Raw genomic sequence first — 14,836 nt, forward strand, 5'->3', positions numbered from 1 at the left:
CTTCACTCTACCTAGACGCACAGAGTCTGAGTGGGAAAGCACAATGAACTCACGAAGTATTACCAATAGGAAGTGACATTTTTCCTCCTTTTGTTCAGTAAATTCCCTATGGACTGCAGTTAAAATATTGGAGACATTTTAGTTAAAGACAGGAAGGTTGTGTTTTCAACTTAGCTACATTTCTGATTTAATTTTCTGACTGAAAAGAAATCTGACTAGTCTGAACAATTTCCAAGCAAAGATTGCGGACTTATAAAAAAATCCTGAGAATATAACCTTCAATCAAGGGCTGGCTCTAAACCATGCTTTAATATCAGAAAAATTAACACAGCATTTCACTTAGGAATAAGTGTTCTTAGGATATGTCAACTTTAAGAGTCTTTTATGAAAGCAGCCAGCTTTTTTGAGCTTGTGCTTCACAAATTTGCCAGCATGGGTAGCAGCAGAATTGCATCTCGGGCAGGTATCTTCTGAGGGTTGACTGGTGACCTTTTCCTTAACAACAGGGCATTGAAAGTCTTGAATGCAAATTGATTTTTGCCCTTATGTCCATGCTTCAGCAGTGCTTTTCTTCTGAGGACTAGCCTTATCTGGCAGCTATGTGCTTTATAAAAGAAGGGGCAGACTTGGAGAGGTACTGTGAAATCTCTCCACACCGAAGCATGCCTGACTTCAGGTGCTGTTGCATTACAACCAAGAGGACTGCTACTAAGGAAACTAATTCTCAAACCATGGAAATTTTCACTGAAATACCGGGCACATTGCAGATTAGTTTCCAGACCTCCCAGCCCAGGGAGAGACCCTTCTTTCATGTCTCTCTTCAAAGTAACTCCATCAACTGGACTCCAGCAAGCAGAACTTAACCCCCTCGTAATCAGGATCACTGTTACCAGAGGAACAGGATTTATTAGGGAAAGGTTGGGTTAAAGAAACAGCAGAAAAGCTTCAAGAACCTGTGTTTAATTTTGCTTTGTCCTGCTCATGCTATTAATAATACTCATACTTCTCATCAATAGAACATGTTCTCATGTAATTTATGAGCTGCAACACACTGTTTGCAAGTGCCGTATCCTAATGCAGAAGGTGTTTCTCCATGTTAAGCTGCTTAAATTTTTCTCCTTCTTTAATATTTCTTAACCTGCATATGGCAGTTGATCCCAAATTACAGTGAAAAGGAATCCATAACATAACGTAACTTAAAAGCAGGAAAGCTTGTGTTTTTCACAGAATGATTTAGACAGTCAAGGGTTTGAAACTCTCCTTTTATTGTATATATTTCTTCTTACTTTACAAATAATTATATGCACTGATACAAATGTTCCTTCACAGAAGGTACATTTCTTTTTTTAAAAAAAAGGGCTAGGGCATCATCCAAAATAAGCCATTTATTGTTCGTTAATATAAAACGTATTCATATTTCTAGGAGGTGTCATATCCAAACCACTGTTCATCCAAATTTCTTGTATGATCTGCTCCCTGCGCTCTATCCTTTCGGCCAGTTCCGCTGCCTCTGTTGAATTATAACCTGAGTAAGAAGGTCTGTACAGTCCTGCTATCTCATCCTGTATATCCGAATCGGAGGAATCCTCCTCTTCCTCCTCATTTTCACTGTTCTCGTATGCTCCATCACTTTCTGGCACCAAGTGATCCTTCTTTCTGTGCAATTTCTGGAAGTCATTTGAGCATGACCCACGGATCACCAAAGCACACAGTGTGAAGATTAATCCCACGCAAATGCTGGACACAAACAGGAGAGCGGCTCTTTCAGGGTGATCTGAAATCAGAAAACCAGTGCTTAAACACTTTACAAACTCTGCCAAAGTCTAGCTACAAAAGTCAGCTGCCATTTGTGAAGTGTCCCTGCATTACATAGCTATAACAGCGGGGGGTGCTTGTGGGGGACGGGGGACGGGGGGGGGGTGGAGTGAGGCTTCTTCTGTCATGCACAGAAAGAAACCATCCTGCACTTACAGTCTGAACGCTGCCATTTCTGCCTCTTCAAATTACTGTGCAAAAATCCCAGCCTCTTAATAACAGTATAAAACAACAACATTATCCCATCCTTTTATTAGCAGCTTACTAGCATTCTCAACCAGCTACCAGAAGCATACCCTTTTTTTTTTTCCAGCCACCTTGCCAAAACGGGCCTTGCCCTCATGAAGTGGGGGCATGGGAAGTGCAACTCTGGGCTCTGCGGAGCCCCGGCAGCACCTCCAGGCCAGGCTGGGCAGGGAGCATGTTCCTTCCTTGCCATAGTCCGAGATCACTTCCCAGTAGAGCAACAAGTGAGACAGATGTGGAAACGGCCTTTCCCGACGGGTTGTAAAATCGAACCCTGGCTGCTTGAGGTGTCCTACGCAGTCTCAAGGGTGGTGGGGTTTGGGGAGAGCTGCTGCGGGCAGCCAGGTGCCACCAGCAGGGACAGTCTGCCCTGCCGTGCCAGCAGGCTGCAGCCACTCTTTGTGCGGGATGATGCTCGACAGCTGCATGGTTCTTGGCATTTTCTAGAAGAGCAGCAATCTTAGCACCAGAATCGCTTCTCAACATTAGCCTTTGCTCACTTCCAAAATTCATGACTTCTCCTGTGGTGTTAAGAGATCTGGTGCTCACAAATTTATTTGTCTAAACAAAATTTGCCTTAGTGTTGCTAAGTTACAAAACCTGCCATGTCCCATACCAGAGATGGCTGGGTTTGGGTTGTTTTTTTTTTTTTTAACTGCTCCTCAATTATCCTTATATGTATGCAAACAAGCATTTCCAGAAATGGATGTCTCCAGCACTGCTCCCAGATCAGGACCAGGTTTTCAAAAATACTGAACAACCAACAGTCCCCATTGAAAATATTCATTAAAAAACATCTTGGCTGTGGTCTCTAAAAAAGTTTGGATTCTTCGAGATGGAAAACGTTCTATAAATATCAATTATGCTGTGATTGTCCCATCCATAAGACTGTGATTATATTGGAATAATATCATTACTATAAACACGGGATTACCAGTTGTGACCTTCTGAGGTGATCTTCCCTTTTCCCAAAATGCCATGATCTAATGAACCAAACAATCTCAGCCTCATTTTCCTACCTCTAATGTATGCAAATGTAGCCAAGATGTTGCTAACACTAATTCCATCTTTCTTTGGAAGTCTCGATTCCTTTGGATCAAGGTCGACACCTGTGACACAGAGGTAAAGCAAATTCAATCATACCATAGATGATGAAGCTACTAAACCGATATTCACCCAATAACTTCTAAACTAACAAGTCCACCTAAAACACAGGCAGGCCAGCGCTGTGCCGTAGGAACCTTGCAGAACATTAGACCAAACAATGGTTGATAAATAAAATAAATATTGAAATAAAGTATAAATAACAAAGTATTTAAAATATTGAGTATCTAGAAAATGGCAAATTTATTTAAAAGAATCTATTACCACGTGAAATCCCTTGCCTATTCCCATTAAGGTTTCTGAAATAACTTTACTTCATTAAACTTCACAGCACTCAGATGGACTTCCCAGCCCCATCACTGCAGTACACTCCTGTTACTGATGACAGTGAATACGCACTAGCCACATCATTAATTTTGTTGCCTTTAAGAAGAGCAGGTGATGCCATAACTCTTAAAAGACTCTTCACCCTGAAACAACTGCAGTTTCACTTTTACTTTTTCCATGGTTCAATCAAAGTTAGAGGACAGCGCGCTGGCTATGGGTAGGTCTGGATGGGTCACTCATTTCACAGCGTTGCTGTGACAGCAGGACCATGCTCATGTGGGTCCCATCCTGCTCCCAGCCTGTCACGCTGCCCTCCAAGGGAAGAGTAGCTGTTTCAGCAGGGTTTCCATTACCTCGTCCCACCTCCTTCAGACCAAGCTGTGCAGTGGGAAAACATCCAATTTCAAAGACAAAGGAGAGCAGCAAACCATATTTTTTTGATAGTACGTACCATCATTCTGTTTGACGGAAGACTTGCTATCGGTGACCAGGGGGTTGAGAGCTGTGAGGATAAATTTAGGAACTGAAAAGACGAAAGACAAATTGTGTACTGTTAGTTTTAGGAACCAGATCCCCAGTTAATTACCAATCCCACTGCTAACCCTGGGTTTATTAACTGGGTTCCCGATGGCAGTATCGAAGGGATCGGAGCAGGCGGCTGTGTCCGGAGCCAGTGAGGGCACGTGCTAGCCCTGCCAGTGTGCAAGCCTGGCCCCGGTGCTGCAGCCAGCCTGAGCTTCCTTGGTGGCCCAGAGATGCTCCCTCATGCCTGAATGCAGGGAGCGTTTGCAGAGGTGGTGTGTGGTGCAGTCCCAGGCAGAGCTGTGCTGCTCATCCCCATCGTACCAGCCCCAGCCAGGGCTGCTGCCACTGCCTGCTGCATTGCCTTGACTTGTACTCATCTAGTTACACTCCAACCCTGATGGCTGGCAAATGCCCCAGGAGAGAGGCTGTGCCCAGTGACACGTCCTCCTCCCTCCACCACCACCCACAGACCTGGCGCACCAGGAGGCACGGCACCAGGATGCTGTGGCGTGGGATGGCAGCGAAGAGCACGCTGCTTACAGGATTAGCACTGGCGGGGAGGAAAAGGAGGCAGGGAAGGGAATAAAGCAACTGGGAAGAAGACTGAAAGGAAGGTGGGGTGGGCAGGGAAGGGAAACAAGGGCAAATGTGGCAGGCAGAGTGAGCCTGAGGGATGGGACACACAGGCAGAGAGCCAATAATTTTCACCTGAAGACTGGTGAAACACCAAAGACAACAGACAGTGCTGCAATTTCTTACTAGAGACTAGTAAGGGCAGCTCTGGACCAGCGACCAGGTTCACACACCAGCCCACATGGAGCTCCGGAACATCAGTGCAGCTGCATACAGCACAAGGACCTGACCCCTTGTTTTCTGCCCCCTGGTTTTCCACCCCACAAGGGGTGTGCCGACCAGTGGACAGGAAACAAAACTGGCCTATAAATTCAGGATAAACTGGGCTACAGTCAGACGCTAAAGTGCATCTAGATACTGGTTTTGGATCACGACAATTCACTGTAATTCTCAGAGAAATGTCTGAAGTCTTGTGTGACGTCCTCTGCAAAGCCTCTGAGACGAATGGTCACGGAGGAGGAAGGTGTGCAGGACGTGCTGGGTGGGAGTGAGCTGCAGCCTTCTCATTTCATTAATTTTTTCCCTTGATAAATTTTCACACTCTTAAAATAATTAAAACAGCTAAAAGCAGGTGCATCATGCAGACATTGAGAGTTCACATATTCTGTGTTAGATGAATGGGCCCTTCAGATACCCAGATCTTGGCACCTGTTCCCTGTAATATGTGAAGGCAGATTGATTGGTTTTCAGACTGATGTGAAGGGGGGGAAAAAAAGAAAGAAATTTCAGGTATGAAGCTCACCTCTATCCCACACAGAAACACTTGCCAACAAATAGTGTTAAGGAAAGTTAAATGGAACAGAGGTTTGGGGCTTAGCATAGTTTTCGTTTGAAAAACAACTTAAAATAGCACTTCTTTCTGAGCAGAACTTTTCTTTGTGTGTGGGCTCAAAGTCATAGGTGTTTCCTTTCCTGATGAAAGGATTTTTTGGGGACTCTTAGCTCCCATTTGCAATAAAAGGCCAACAGAGATAGGGGAGAATGAGCTCATTTCTATTTTGGCTTGTACCTCATCATAATTCTGAACTCTTTTCCAATGGCAAAGTGGTTTTGTTGGTGCATGAGGCAGACAGTGAGCAGGTTGGTTTGTTTTCAGACTGCACTCTGAATTTGCAGGCCTGGCTGTTATGAACAATGTGCATGTGTTATGAACAACATCCTGGGAGGACGCACCATCCCCAGGGCCTTTGTGTGATCTGAAGCTCCTGTCACATGGCCTGATGCCCAGGTGGGGGCTCCTTCACCTGTGCTAACGTTCCTCCTGCTCCCCTCCCAGGGGGAACTTCCCAGGGCTTTGCTTGCTGCAGGACTAAATCCTTTCCCCATGTCTTCCCATCGGGTTTGAACAGCTATTTAATATGCCATTCAAATATTTGTTGTAGGGAGATGCTTAATTCAAAATGGCATGCACAAAAAAAGCTCCTGACTGCTTGCATTGTTAATTTTTGTTATGGCTTTATTTCAGACATGAGGACTTTAGCTAGGATAGGCTGCACCAGGTCGCTGAACAGAAATAACTGGTACTAGCATGAGGAATTTTTATCAAGATAATCACATTTATACCACAACTTGTGCCAGCACTACTTTGTCAAGTAGGGTAGGAGTCATTCACTTACCGCAAGCTGCCAAAGGCAGCCCACAGATGGACTTTGAATGGCATCCAGGGAGGGCAGATACAATGCAGGGCATCAGGAGCTGTGTTTCCTGAGAGAGGCTCCTAAGTCCAGCCTCAGCAAGAGCCAGGAGATGTCACCTCGTGCAGACACAAGATGATGCTGAGCAGGTCAGCAGGGGCACCGAGACTGCGAGAAACCAGCACCTCCTGCCTCCTGCTAAGTTTTTACTAGCAGGAATTAACTGCAAAAATAAAAATGCAGCCAGACACACTAGCCCTAAATGGTTGCTGACCACTGAGGTGGGGAGTATGATTTTTTTCATATTCCTGACCATGATGGAAATACTTTCAAGTGTGGCATAGCCCTCAGAGAACGTGGTCTGCTCTATTGTGCTTCTGTCACTTCAGAGGGAGGCCTATTTACCTCATCTTGGGACGCACCAGGTTAGCAGGGATCTTCTAGTGAGGGGCAAGAATGTAAAATGTCATTCTGGAATATGCCCAAACTCTTCCCATGTTCACTAGATGATCTGTCAAATAATTAGACCTGCAAATCATTGGCTAATGCTTTAGATTGCACAGCTCAGTAGGATTTGGCAGAAGAAAAAGTCTTCAAAATGTGCCAGCAACACACAAGAACACTACTTATTACCCATGTGTTTTTGCAAAACCACTTCACTAAATAACAGAATGCAAAACCTCACTGCAAACAAACTTATGCTGGTTTTCTAGTACACAGATGTACAAGAAAGAATGATCTGTTATAATTATCCTTACTCTAACTGAAGAGAATTCCATTAACTCATTCATAATATTACTACCACATGAAGGCAACTGCACAGTAATATAACATATTAGTGCAAAGGCAGATTTCCAGCTCTCTTCAACAATATAAAGCTGAATTATTGCAATGCCTCTCACCTGACAACTAACTCACAGGGAGACTGAAAATCTCTCATGCCAGCAAGGAAGCAGCCGGGGCTCATTCTCCTCTGATCTTCAGGTACACGGTGATCTGGTAATCAATCCTACATTGCTGTTCCCAAAAGCACGTCTCAGATAACCTGTGCCCTTTGACCACTACTCACTATAGATGCAGCAAAGAGCCAGAAAGGAGCAGGACTGGCAGCTTTCCAAGCAGTGCACAGTGAGCAGAGTGGTAACTTGGTGAAAAAGCTTTTACGTGTTCTCTGGTTGAAGCAGAGGTGTGCGAGAGACAATCACCCCTGACCCTCACACTTCCACCCCACAGCTAGCCAGCAGCAGAAAGCAGAGTCTGAGCAAATCTGAGGCTTAAGAAACGCGCAGCCATTCCTAAAAATGTGCAATACCAAAATAAGGCAGTACATTGAAGTTCTGCTACCACTTTTCTCTTGCTTTTATTGATATTACACTTTGCTGTCCTGTGGCCTTTGCTTTTGAGGAAAAGAATTGTAGAGAATTCTGCTTTCCACCAATGTAAAAATATTAGTCTACGGTAAAGAATACGAATAACTGTTCCCTCTCCAGGCTTCAGTCCTGCAAGGGATGTATAATCTCAAACCTTTACTTTTAGTGAGACTTTGCCCATGAGAAAGGAAATCCCTCTGCAAGGCTGAAGGCTGTAGGTGTGCTCATGTGAATCAGATTTCAGGACTGGGCATGTACACAGTGCTTCATTTATGCTGGACTGCTTTACCTGCACTGATGGCAGGCAATGCCAGGTTATTTTTCCTAGCTCTGTTACAGGTGAATTCTGTAAAACAGACTCTTATTTTGATAGTATTTCTCAAAATATTAGAACACATACTTTATATTTTATTGTCAACTGCATTTTTATAGTAAAAAAACCCCTTAATGCCTGAATTTACAATAGCTGCAGCTCTGCCCATGGGATTGTTCATGTATTTTGGTTGTTCTTGTATGGCTATGTCACAAACTTCCTATGTTAGAAGGAAGAGGACATTCAGGAAGCCTCTGTGTGCATGTGTGTGTGTCTCCATATGTGTGCACCATTTGGCATTGTTTTCCTTTGCAAGCAGAATGAGGGCTTTAAAATGATCATGCATTTGCTCTTACCACACGCATAGCTGACGTTAAGGTATTTTGTCACTCCAGGTAGGCACGGACTTCCAAAATCCTGGCTAGTGACAATGATTTTGCATCTCTGTTTCCCATAACACCTTTTTGATAAAACTTCTAGTGCCGTGTAAGACAAACAGTCTGAAAGAAAAATACATACAATAAATATACAACACTGGTGTTATCAGAAATGACAGCTGCTACATGCATGACTAAAGATACAAATCTGGTATTGATTTCAGGCATATGTTTGCCTCAGCAGGATTTCAGAACTAAATATTAAGATCTGTCAATGCAAGGAAGTCAGCTGCAAAGAAAATATGAACTTGGAGCAAGCTAACTACCTCATGCTGACTTCCAGGTGCATACTAAGGTTGCAGTAAGATTCATGTCAAGCTCCAAATGAGGTGCCCAGTATAAGACCTCTATGTTCACTTCATGATGACTTGGAAAAAATAAGCACATCCAAATAGCTCTCCATCTATTCCATCTGCAAATAAAGGGAGACGCAATGCTGTTTGCAGGTCTTTCTCTTGGTCCCTGGGTTATTGAGATGATTTGACTGGATGCCTAATTTCAGTTCAAGTCAGGTGAGGTCAATTTTTGTGTGTTGCAATGGCTAGGGCTACAGTGAAGTTTGGTGTATTAAAGGTAGCTTTTGATTTATTATACCTGCCACTGGTAGGAGCCATTCTGCTGTGGCAGAGAGGTCAAAATGGGCTCAATATTTAACCAGGGAAACATTTGGCATCTTCCTCCTATACCAAATTCCAGGCTGTTCTAGTAAGGCTGCCACCACAAGCCAAGTTTGCATGCCTAAAGCAACTTCAACGGCATCTACACTGCACTGCCTTCATGCCCTAATTACATGAGGTAACCCACATAATTTTCAAAACAGCCTAAACTACCCCTGACTTTGTGCAGACAAAGAGTCCAGATTGCTGAACCTCTCCCTGTGGACTGAGCAAGAAGCATGTGCCGTGTGTGAAAACCTGCCTTGCTAACATCCACACTTGGAGTTGGGATTTCTTTATTCAAGACTTATGCCTTCTACCACAATTTATAAAAGAATAAAACTTGACTAGCAGGATTTTGCACTGAAGTGGAAATTATTTGAGTAGGAAAGTGTGTGTGTCAGACAAACTTTAAACAATCTGCTTTAAAAAAACTAATGTCTGGTGTGATTAAATTCCTGGTATCCACATGTGCTAAACTCCAAGCCACAAAGCAAAAACACCCCCTAGTTTTGGTTTCTAAACAGAAAGTATGCAGAAATGAGAAGTCTGGAGTAAGTAATACTTTTCTGAAGCTGTCTGCTTCCAGTCAGCGTTACCTCACGCATTTTCCTTCTGTGGATGACTGATAGATATTTCTCACTCTAGTCTTCTGAGGCAGGGACACTCTAGAGGTCTAAAAGCATATTTCTCTGGGCATTAAAACAGTCCTTCTTCCTATAATAAAACTCAGACAAGGACCGCATCTTGTCACCTTCCAACTGCTGAAGCTCATTTGTGCCTCTTTAGAGGAAGGAGAAACTGCTTGCAGAGACACTCCAAAGGTTCCCCAAATCAATCTTGTTTTGAACAGGAGGAGGAGGTTTGAGACTGGAGTTCTTGACAAAGACGACTGACATTTAATATGTGAAAATGGGGCAGATGATTGTGATTTTTAGAGTTAATCCCCTGACATCAGCAGTAAATAAGTCATATACTTGGAATGGAGCAATTGGGAGATACTGGGCTGATTTGTTTGTTTGGCAAAGGGCTTGCGGGTTACCTTTGGACATGGATTTTTGGGAGAGCAACTCTTCCTTTGTCTTCTCAGAGACCTAAAATCCTAATGCCCATGTGTTCTGGGAGGCTGCTGGGAAGGCTGACCTAAAACACTGGGTAGTTCTGATTAACTCAGCTGTTTTAGTTTCCCTCCCTGGCGATTTTAGATGAGTAAGGGTATATTTGGGTGGACATTTTAGGCAGCCAAGTAGCTTATTTTGGCAAGTACAAAAACAACTGAAGAATATCAGGAGGAATTATCATATGATTCATAAATGAATGGATTTGGAGCACAACAGCAACCTGGCAAACTGAATTATGTTTTCTACAAAATTTCCTGCCCTGGGAGCTACTCACAGTGTCTTAAAAAACAGGAGGCTGTTGTGCTGATGGTTTTCTACAAATTCAGTGACATAGCGAGTACGTGTTTCATTTTGCCTTTGGTAGATGTTTGCTCATGTTTCTGTGGGAGTTGATAGCTCCTTATCATCTCTATTCATGTTGGATTTGGCTCCTCTACCTGAGGAGCCAGTCATCATATGCCTGCAGGCTCTTGGCAGGCCAGTTTCTGGAGAACTTCCCAAGGCTTGCCTGGTGTCACAAGTGAGCAAATGCAAACCAAGGCTGGCTTGCTTTTGCAGGACACCACAGATGTTAACTGGAAAGACCTATAACAAAAACCGTCTATTTAACAGCTTGCTGTGGTCTGACAAGATTTTGGCTTTTAGTGATTAAGTCAAAAAATGTTCAATTTTTTTCTCTCTGGTTTATGTGCGTCCTTGCTATATCTCCCCACTAGCTCTCCCAGCAGCTATGATGCCAGCTGAGCAATGATTTCAGCTCAGAGGAATTCTGTGTACTCGGTACCAAAGGCCACTTTTTCAATGTCTGCAGCTTCATCTGTACAATCTCCCACAAGCGGACATTACAGGAGTGTATCTGCACCGAAGTCAGAGAAATCAGTATGTGGTGAAGGGATGTTCAAACTAGTTTCAACCAAACTTGCTCAGGGTCTAACAGCAATCCAGCTGCAGAAAAGCAGGGCTTGCGCTAAGAATAACTTATACTTCTGGTCAAACACCTTATTGCAGTGTCTGAATGAGGAAAGGATTCAGTCAGTGCTGCATTTTGAGTAATCAGTGAATGGTCCTACTGAATGGTCCTGAAGAAATCACCAATCAGGAGATGAACAAAAATATGCAGTGTCTTCTTTCTGAATATCTAAGTAACGTTTGAGCTACACATATGTTTATGGGGCTTGCTAAATTGGTACCATAAGTTTAAAATAAACTGCCTCTTGAAAGCCACGTTCCTGGCGTGCTAGAAAGCTGGTGGCATCCACCAACAGTGGCGGAAAAGGCAGTGATGCATGGCTGGGAAAACACACCATTCTTCATGCCTTTCTCCCAAAGTTGCCTGCTACACACCAAGACTGTTGGTGGATCTTTTGAAAGAGACAATTATATGGATGGCATGGAGATACGGGTGTCAAGAAGAGGTTCTTAATGCAGTAACAAACTATCAAATCTGACTGCAGCTATTTAACAGCTAGAGCAAAAAGCCTTGTTCCTGGAGGAAAGGCTCTTTCAGCTCCCTAATTAGCTTTGTTTAGGGAAGTTTTGGCATGCAAATGACATGCCATAAATCATGCAGGCTTTAATGAGGAGCAATTTGTCTTCTGGTTTCTTAAAGCTGCTCTCAATTCAGACAGAAGGAGCTTTCCCTCCCTTTCTTTCCACCCTGCCACACAAGACCTGCAGGTGATGGAGCAGCCAGAGCTGGCCTGAGCATCTTGTGCCAAGCTCTGGCAACAGAATCCTATCACACCCTCTACAAATGTTACTAATTGCCGTCTTCTCCCACATCACTATGCACAGGGTGAGCCTCAAGACATGGTGGGTAGAGGATGTGTCTCAAATGTAGATCCACATGACATAAAAAGTAACATGCTGGTGAAGGACCAGGGCACCCAAAAAAGAACCCTCTCCACTCTTTGTCACTCCAATACTGAAACCCAGCTGCTTCTTGCTTTCATCCCAAACTGCTGCCTTGTGCTGCTTTACACTTTCTGGGCTGTGCCTACCCACAAAAGAATAAGGAGCTTGCTTTTAAAATCAACTGAAAGCAAAGATTTCACACTACCAAATCAGGATGGCTTGTGCTTTGTGGAGACCGAATATCAGCTCTGGGGATAAGAATTGACAAGGGGAAACTATGGAGTTTGGAGCAAGCTAAGACTGCAGACTCCTAAAGAAAGTTACCATAATAATATGGTAATTTATGCAAGAGCATGGCATACCAGGTCCTGCCTATGCATCAGAAAAGGGCCATTTGATCAGCTGATTCTAGCAAAAACACACAATATCATCAGCAGCACTTATGAAAAGTGTTGCTGATACCTTTATATTCCAGGTCAAAGTATTGTTGGTAAACGAGGCAGAATGATACGCTAAAAATACTACTTAGTGCCAGCATGGACCATTCCTTAGAAGTGAATACAGCACCAAGGCTTTCTGAAAAGCTGCACCCTCTCTCTCCGTCTCACTGCAGTGCCTGTTGTGAGGCCCTTGTAAGCCTGCATGAGATTAGCCCATTGCTTGGTTTTACTTACAAGCTGCTCTGAGTTCAGAATTCAGTCTGTAAGTATTTTCCACAAAACCTTCCCCTGGTCTTTCTCTCCTTCTTGCACGTGCGTATGCACAGAGTGGGGATCCATCTGCCAGCACAAACACCAAGGGCAAGAGGCAAGTGGAGCTCCACACTCACTGGTGGCAGCAGGAACCAGACTCCCTCTGCCCAAACGCTCGTTGCTTTGTTTTGCACAATTTGGGTCTGTATGCACACAGGCAGAGTTCCCTGGCTTATATTAGACTCAGGTGCCAAGTGTACTTTTCCAAACAGTTCAAAAAATCTAAGCTAGAAAAATCTATACACAAGAAAACCCCTGAATTGCTAGTAAAGAAAACATTAACAGACGAAGTGATGTGCGTCTGAGCATGTTTCAAGCAACTTCAAACAGCTGGTCAGCCAAATGTGACCCTCCTTGTTCATCTCAGCAGAAAGTTAACTGGACTCTAAAAATGGTGGCTGCTCTCTTCTTTCCTTCAAAGAATCGCTTCTCATCCTGCCACTGCTTTGAACACCTTTTCTTTTGGGGGAGCTTTGTCTTGACAAGATTTCTTGGGGCCAAGGGGTGCAATGGCTCCTACTGGCACCTTTTGGGGCCCAAAACACCTACTGAGCTTCCCAGTTTGCTCAGGCTGACGTGGACAAGGAACTTTCCATCTCTGATATCTGCACACAGAGGGAGTTAAGGATTTTTGTGGTGGAAGTAAAATTGAACAATTTCACCTGTACTTTTGCACCCGTAAAATTCAGTTGACTATTGTGTCCCACACCCAAAGTGGCAAGGCACTAGTGGCAGAAGCTGCAAAGGGAGATGTGAACCTACCGCACGTCCCTGAGCCCTAGTCCTGTTACAGAACAGTGCCTCTGCATCTACCCCACTCACACCATCCCTCTGCCTTCACAGCTGGAGCATATATGCTCTTTCACAGTGTCTCTGTAAGAGGTCCTATGCTGTGTTACTAAAATAACTGCTCTACAGCCTCAGGTTTCTTTCATTCAGGAGACTGCAACTTGCATGACTGCCCACAGGGCTTGTGTTTGAAATCAGTCCCATAGTTAGCTAGTAAATATATGCTAAGCAGATGATGCTCAGGAATGGAAGGGCATACCCAGGCCTTGAACCAGTGATACTTGCAGTCTAGAAAGGACTTAGTCTCCTTCTCTGTAGCAGCTCTCAGCTACAAACTCTTGCTTCTTCCTCCAGCAGAGGACCGGGCTCAGTGTTTCTGTTAATTGACTAAGTGCTCCTTGAAGTGTCTGTACTTCAATACCCAGCATTTCCCAAATTTTGGCCAACTTACATAGTTTGTGTTTTATGTCACCTAGAAGTCTATAGCTAGCATGAACCTAGTAACTTAGTAACTTCAGTGTGTAAGCACTTCCAGGTCTGCCTATAGCCATCTGTACCTTCACTTCATTTACATCTGCTCTCAAGAGACTTATACAAGGGACTGGCTCACACTAGGAGGAGTATACATCTCTTAGTAAGAAAAAGAAACCAAAAGCTTTTCAATCACTGTTAGTGAATAAGAGATGTAGGCCCTTTGAATTGTCTGCAATACTGATTAAAAAGAGGAAAAAAAGGAATCACAGTATCACAAAATACGGTTATGTAACAAAATCATGATGCTTTGTTGGGCTGGAAGGAACCTACAGGATTTTGGAAATCTCTCTCTCTTGCTCTGCTAACACCCCTTCTTAGCTGAGTGCCATTTCACTGGGAAGAGGGGATGAGGACAAAACCCAGCCCTAGGTGCTTGCCATGGTGCAAGCCACGATGGAGAGTGCCTGAATTCTCCACCTCCCCTCTCAACCTCCCAAAAGTGGCAACAGGTAAAAGAGAGTGCTGTGCTGGAAAGGACCCTACCTTCCAGCAATGAAGATAGGTAATTCAGGGCTCTGCTGGTCATTAGTGCTTGAGGGAATGCACATCTGATCAGCCAATGCACATCCAGGTGAAATTTCTGGGAAGGACATTTTAGTGTTCTACCTTGCAAGCTGCAGCTAGAGGCGACCCACTACCAAGCCTTCTTTCAAGTACTTTCATGTATTAACAAGAGTAGTTTATGATTTGAGAAGTGTTTGTTGACCTGAATCTTCCTCATACTCT

General features: G+C 43.9%; 1 protein-coding gene across 1 annotated transcript in view; it reads right to left on the reverse strand.

Moving 5' to 3' along the window:
* Window positions 1–1,244: 1,244 nt before the first annotated feature.
* EVA1C (eva-1 homolog C) overlaps window positions 1,245–14,836 on the reverse strand; it is a 40,331-nt gene continuing 26,739 nt past the window's right edge. Inside the window, exons 5-8 of the mRNA XM_052794792.1 lie at window positions 8,324–8,467; window positions 3,944–4,015; window positions 3,081–3,170; window positions 1,245–1,774 (exon numbers count right to left, since the gene is read on the reverse strand). Coding sequence (XP_052650752.1) covers window positions 1,386–1,774; window positions 3,081–3,170; window positions 3,944–4,015; window positions 8,324–8,467 — 695 coding nt within the window. The 3' untranslated portion in view covers window positions 1,245–1,385. The remainder of the gene's footprint in view (window positions 1,775–3,080; window positions 3,171–3,943; window positions 4,016–8,323; window positions 8,468–14,836) is intronic.

This window comes from Harpia harpyja, chromosome 8, assembly GCF_026419915.1.
Source record: "Harpia harpyja isolate bHarHar1 chromosome 8, bHarHar1 primary haplotype, whole genome shotgun sequence".
Lineage (NCBI taxonomy): Eukaryota > Metazoa > Chordata > Aves > Accipitriformes > Accipitridae > Harpia > Harpia harpyja.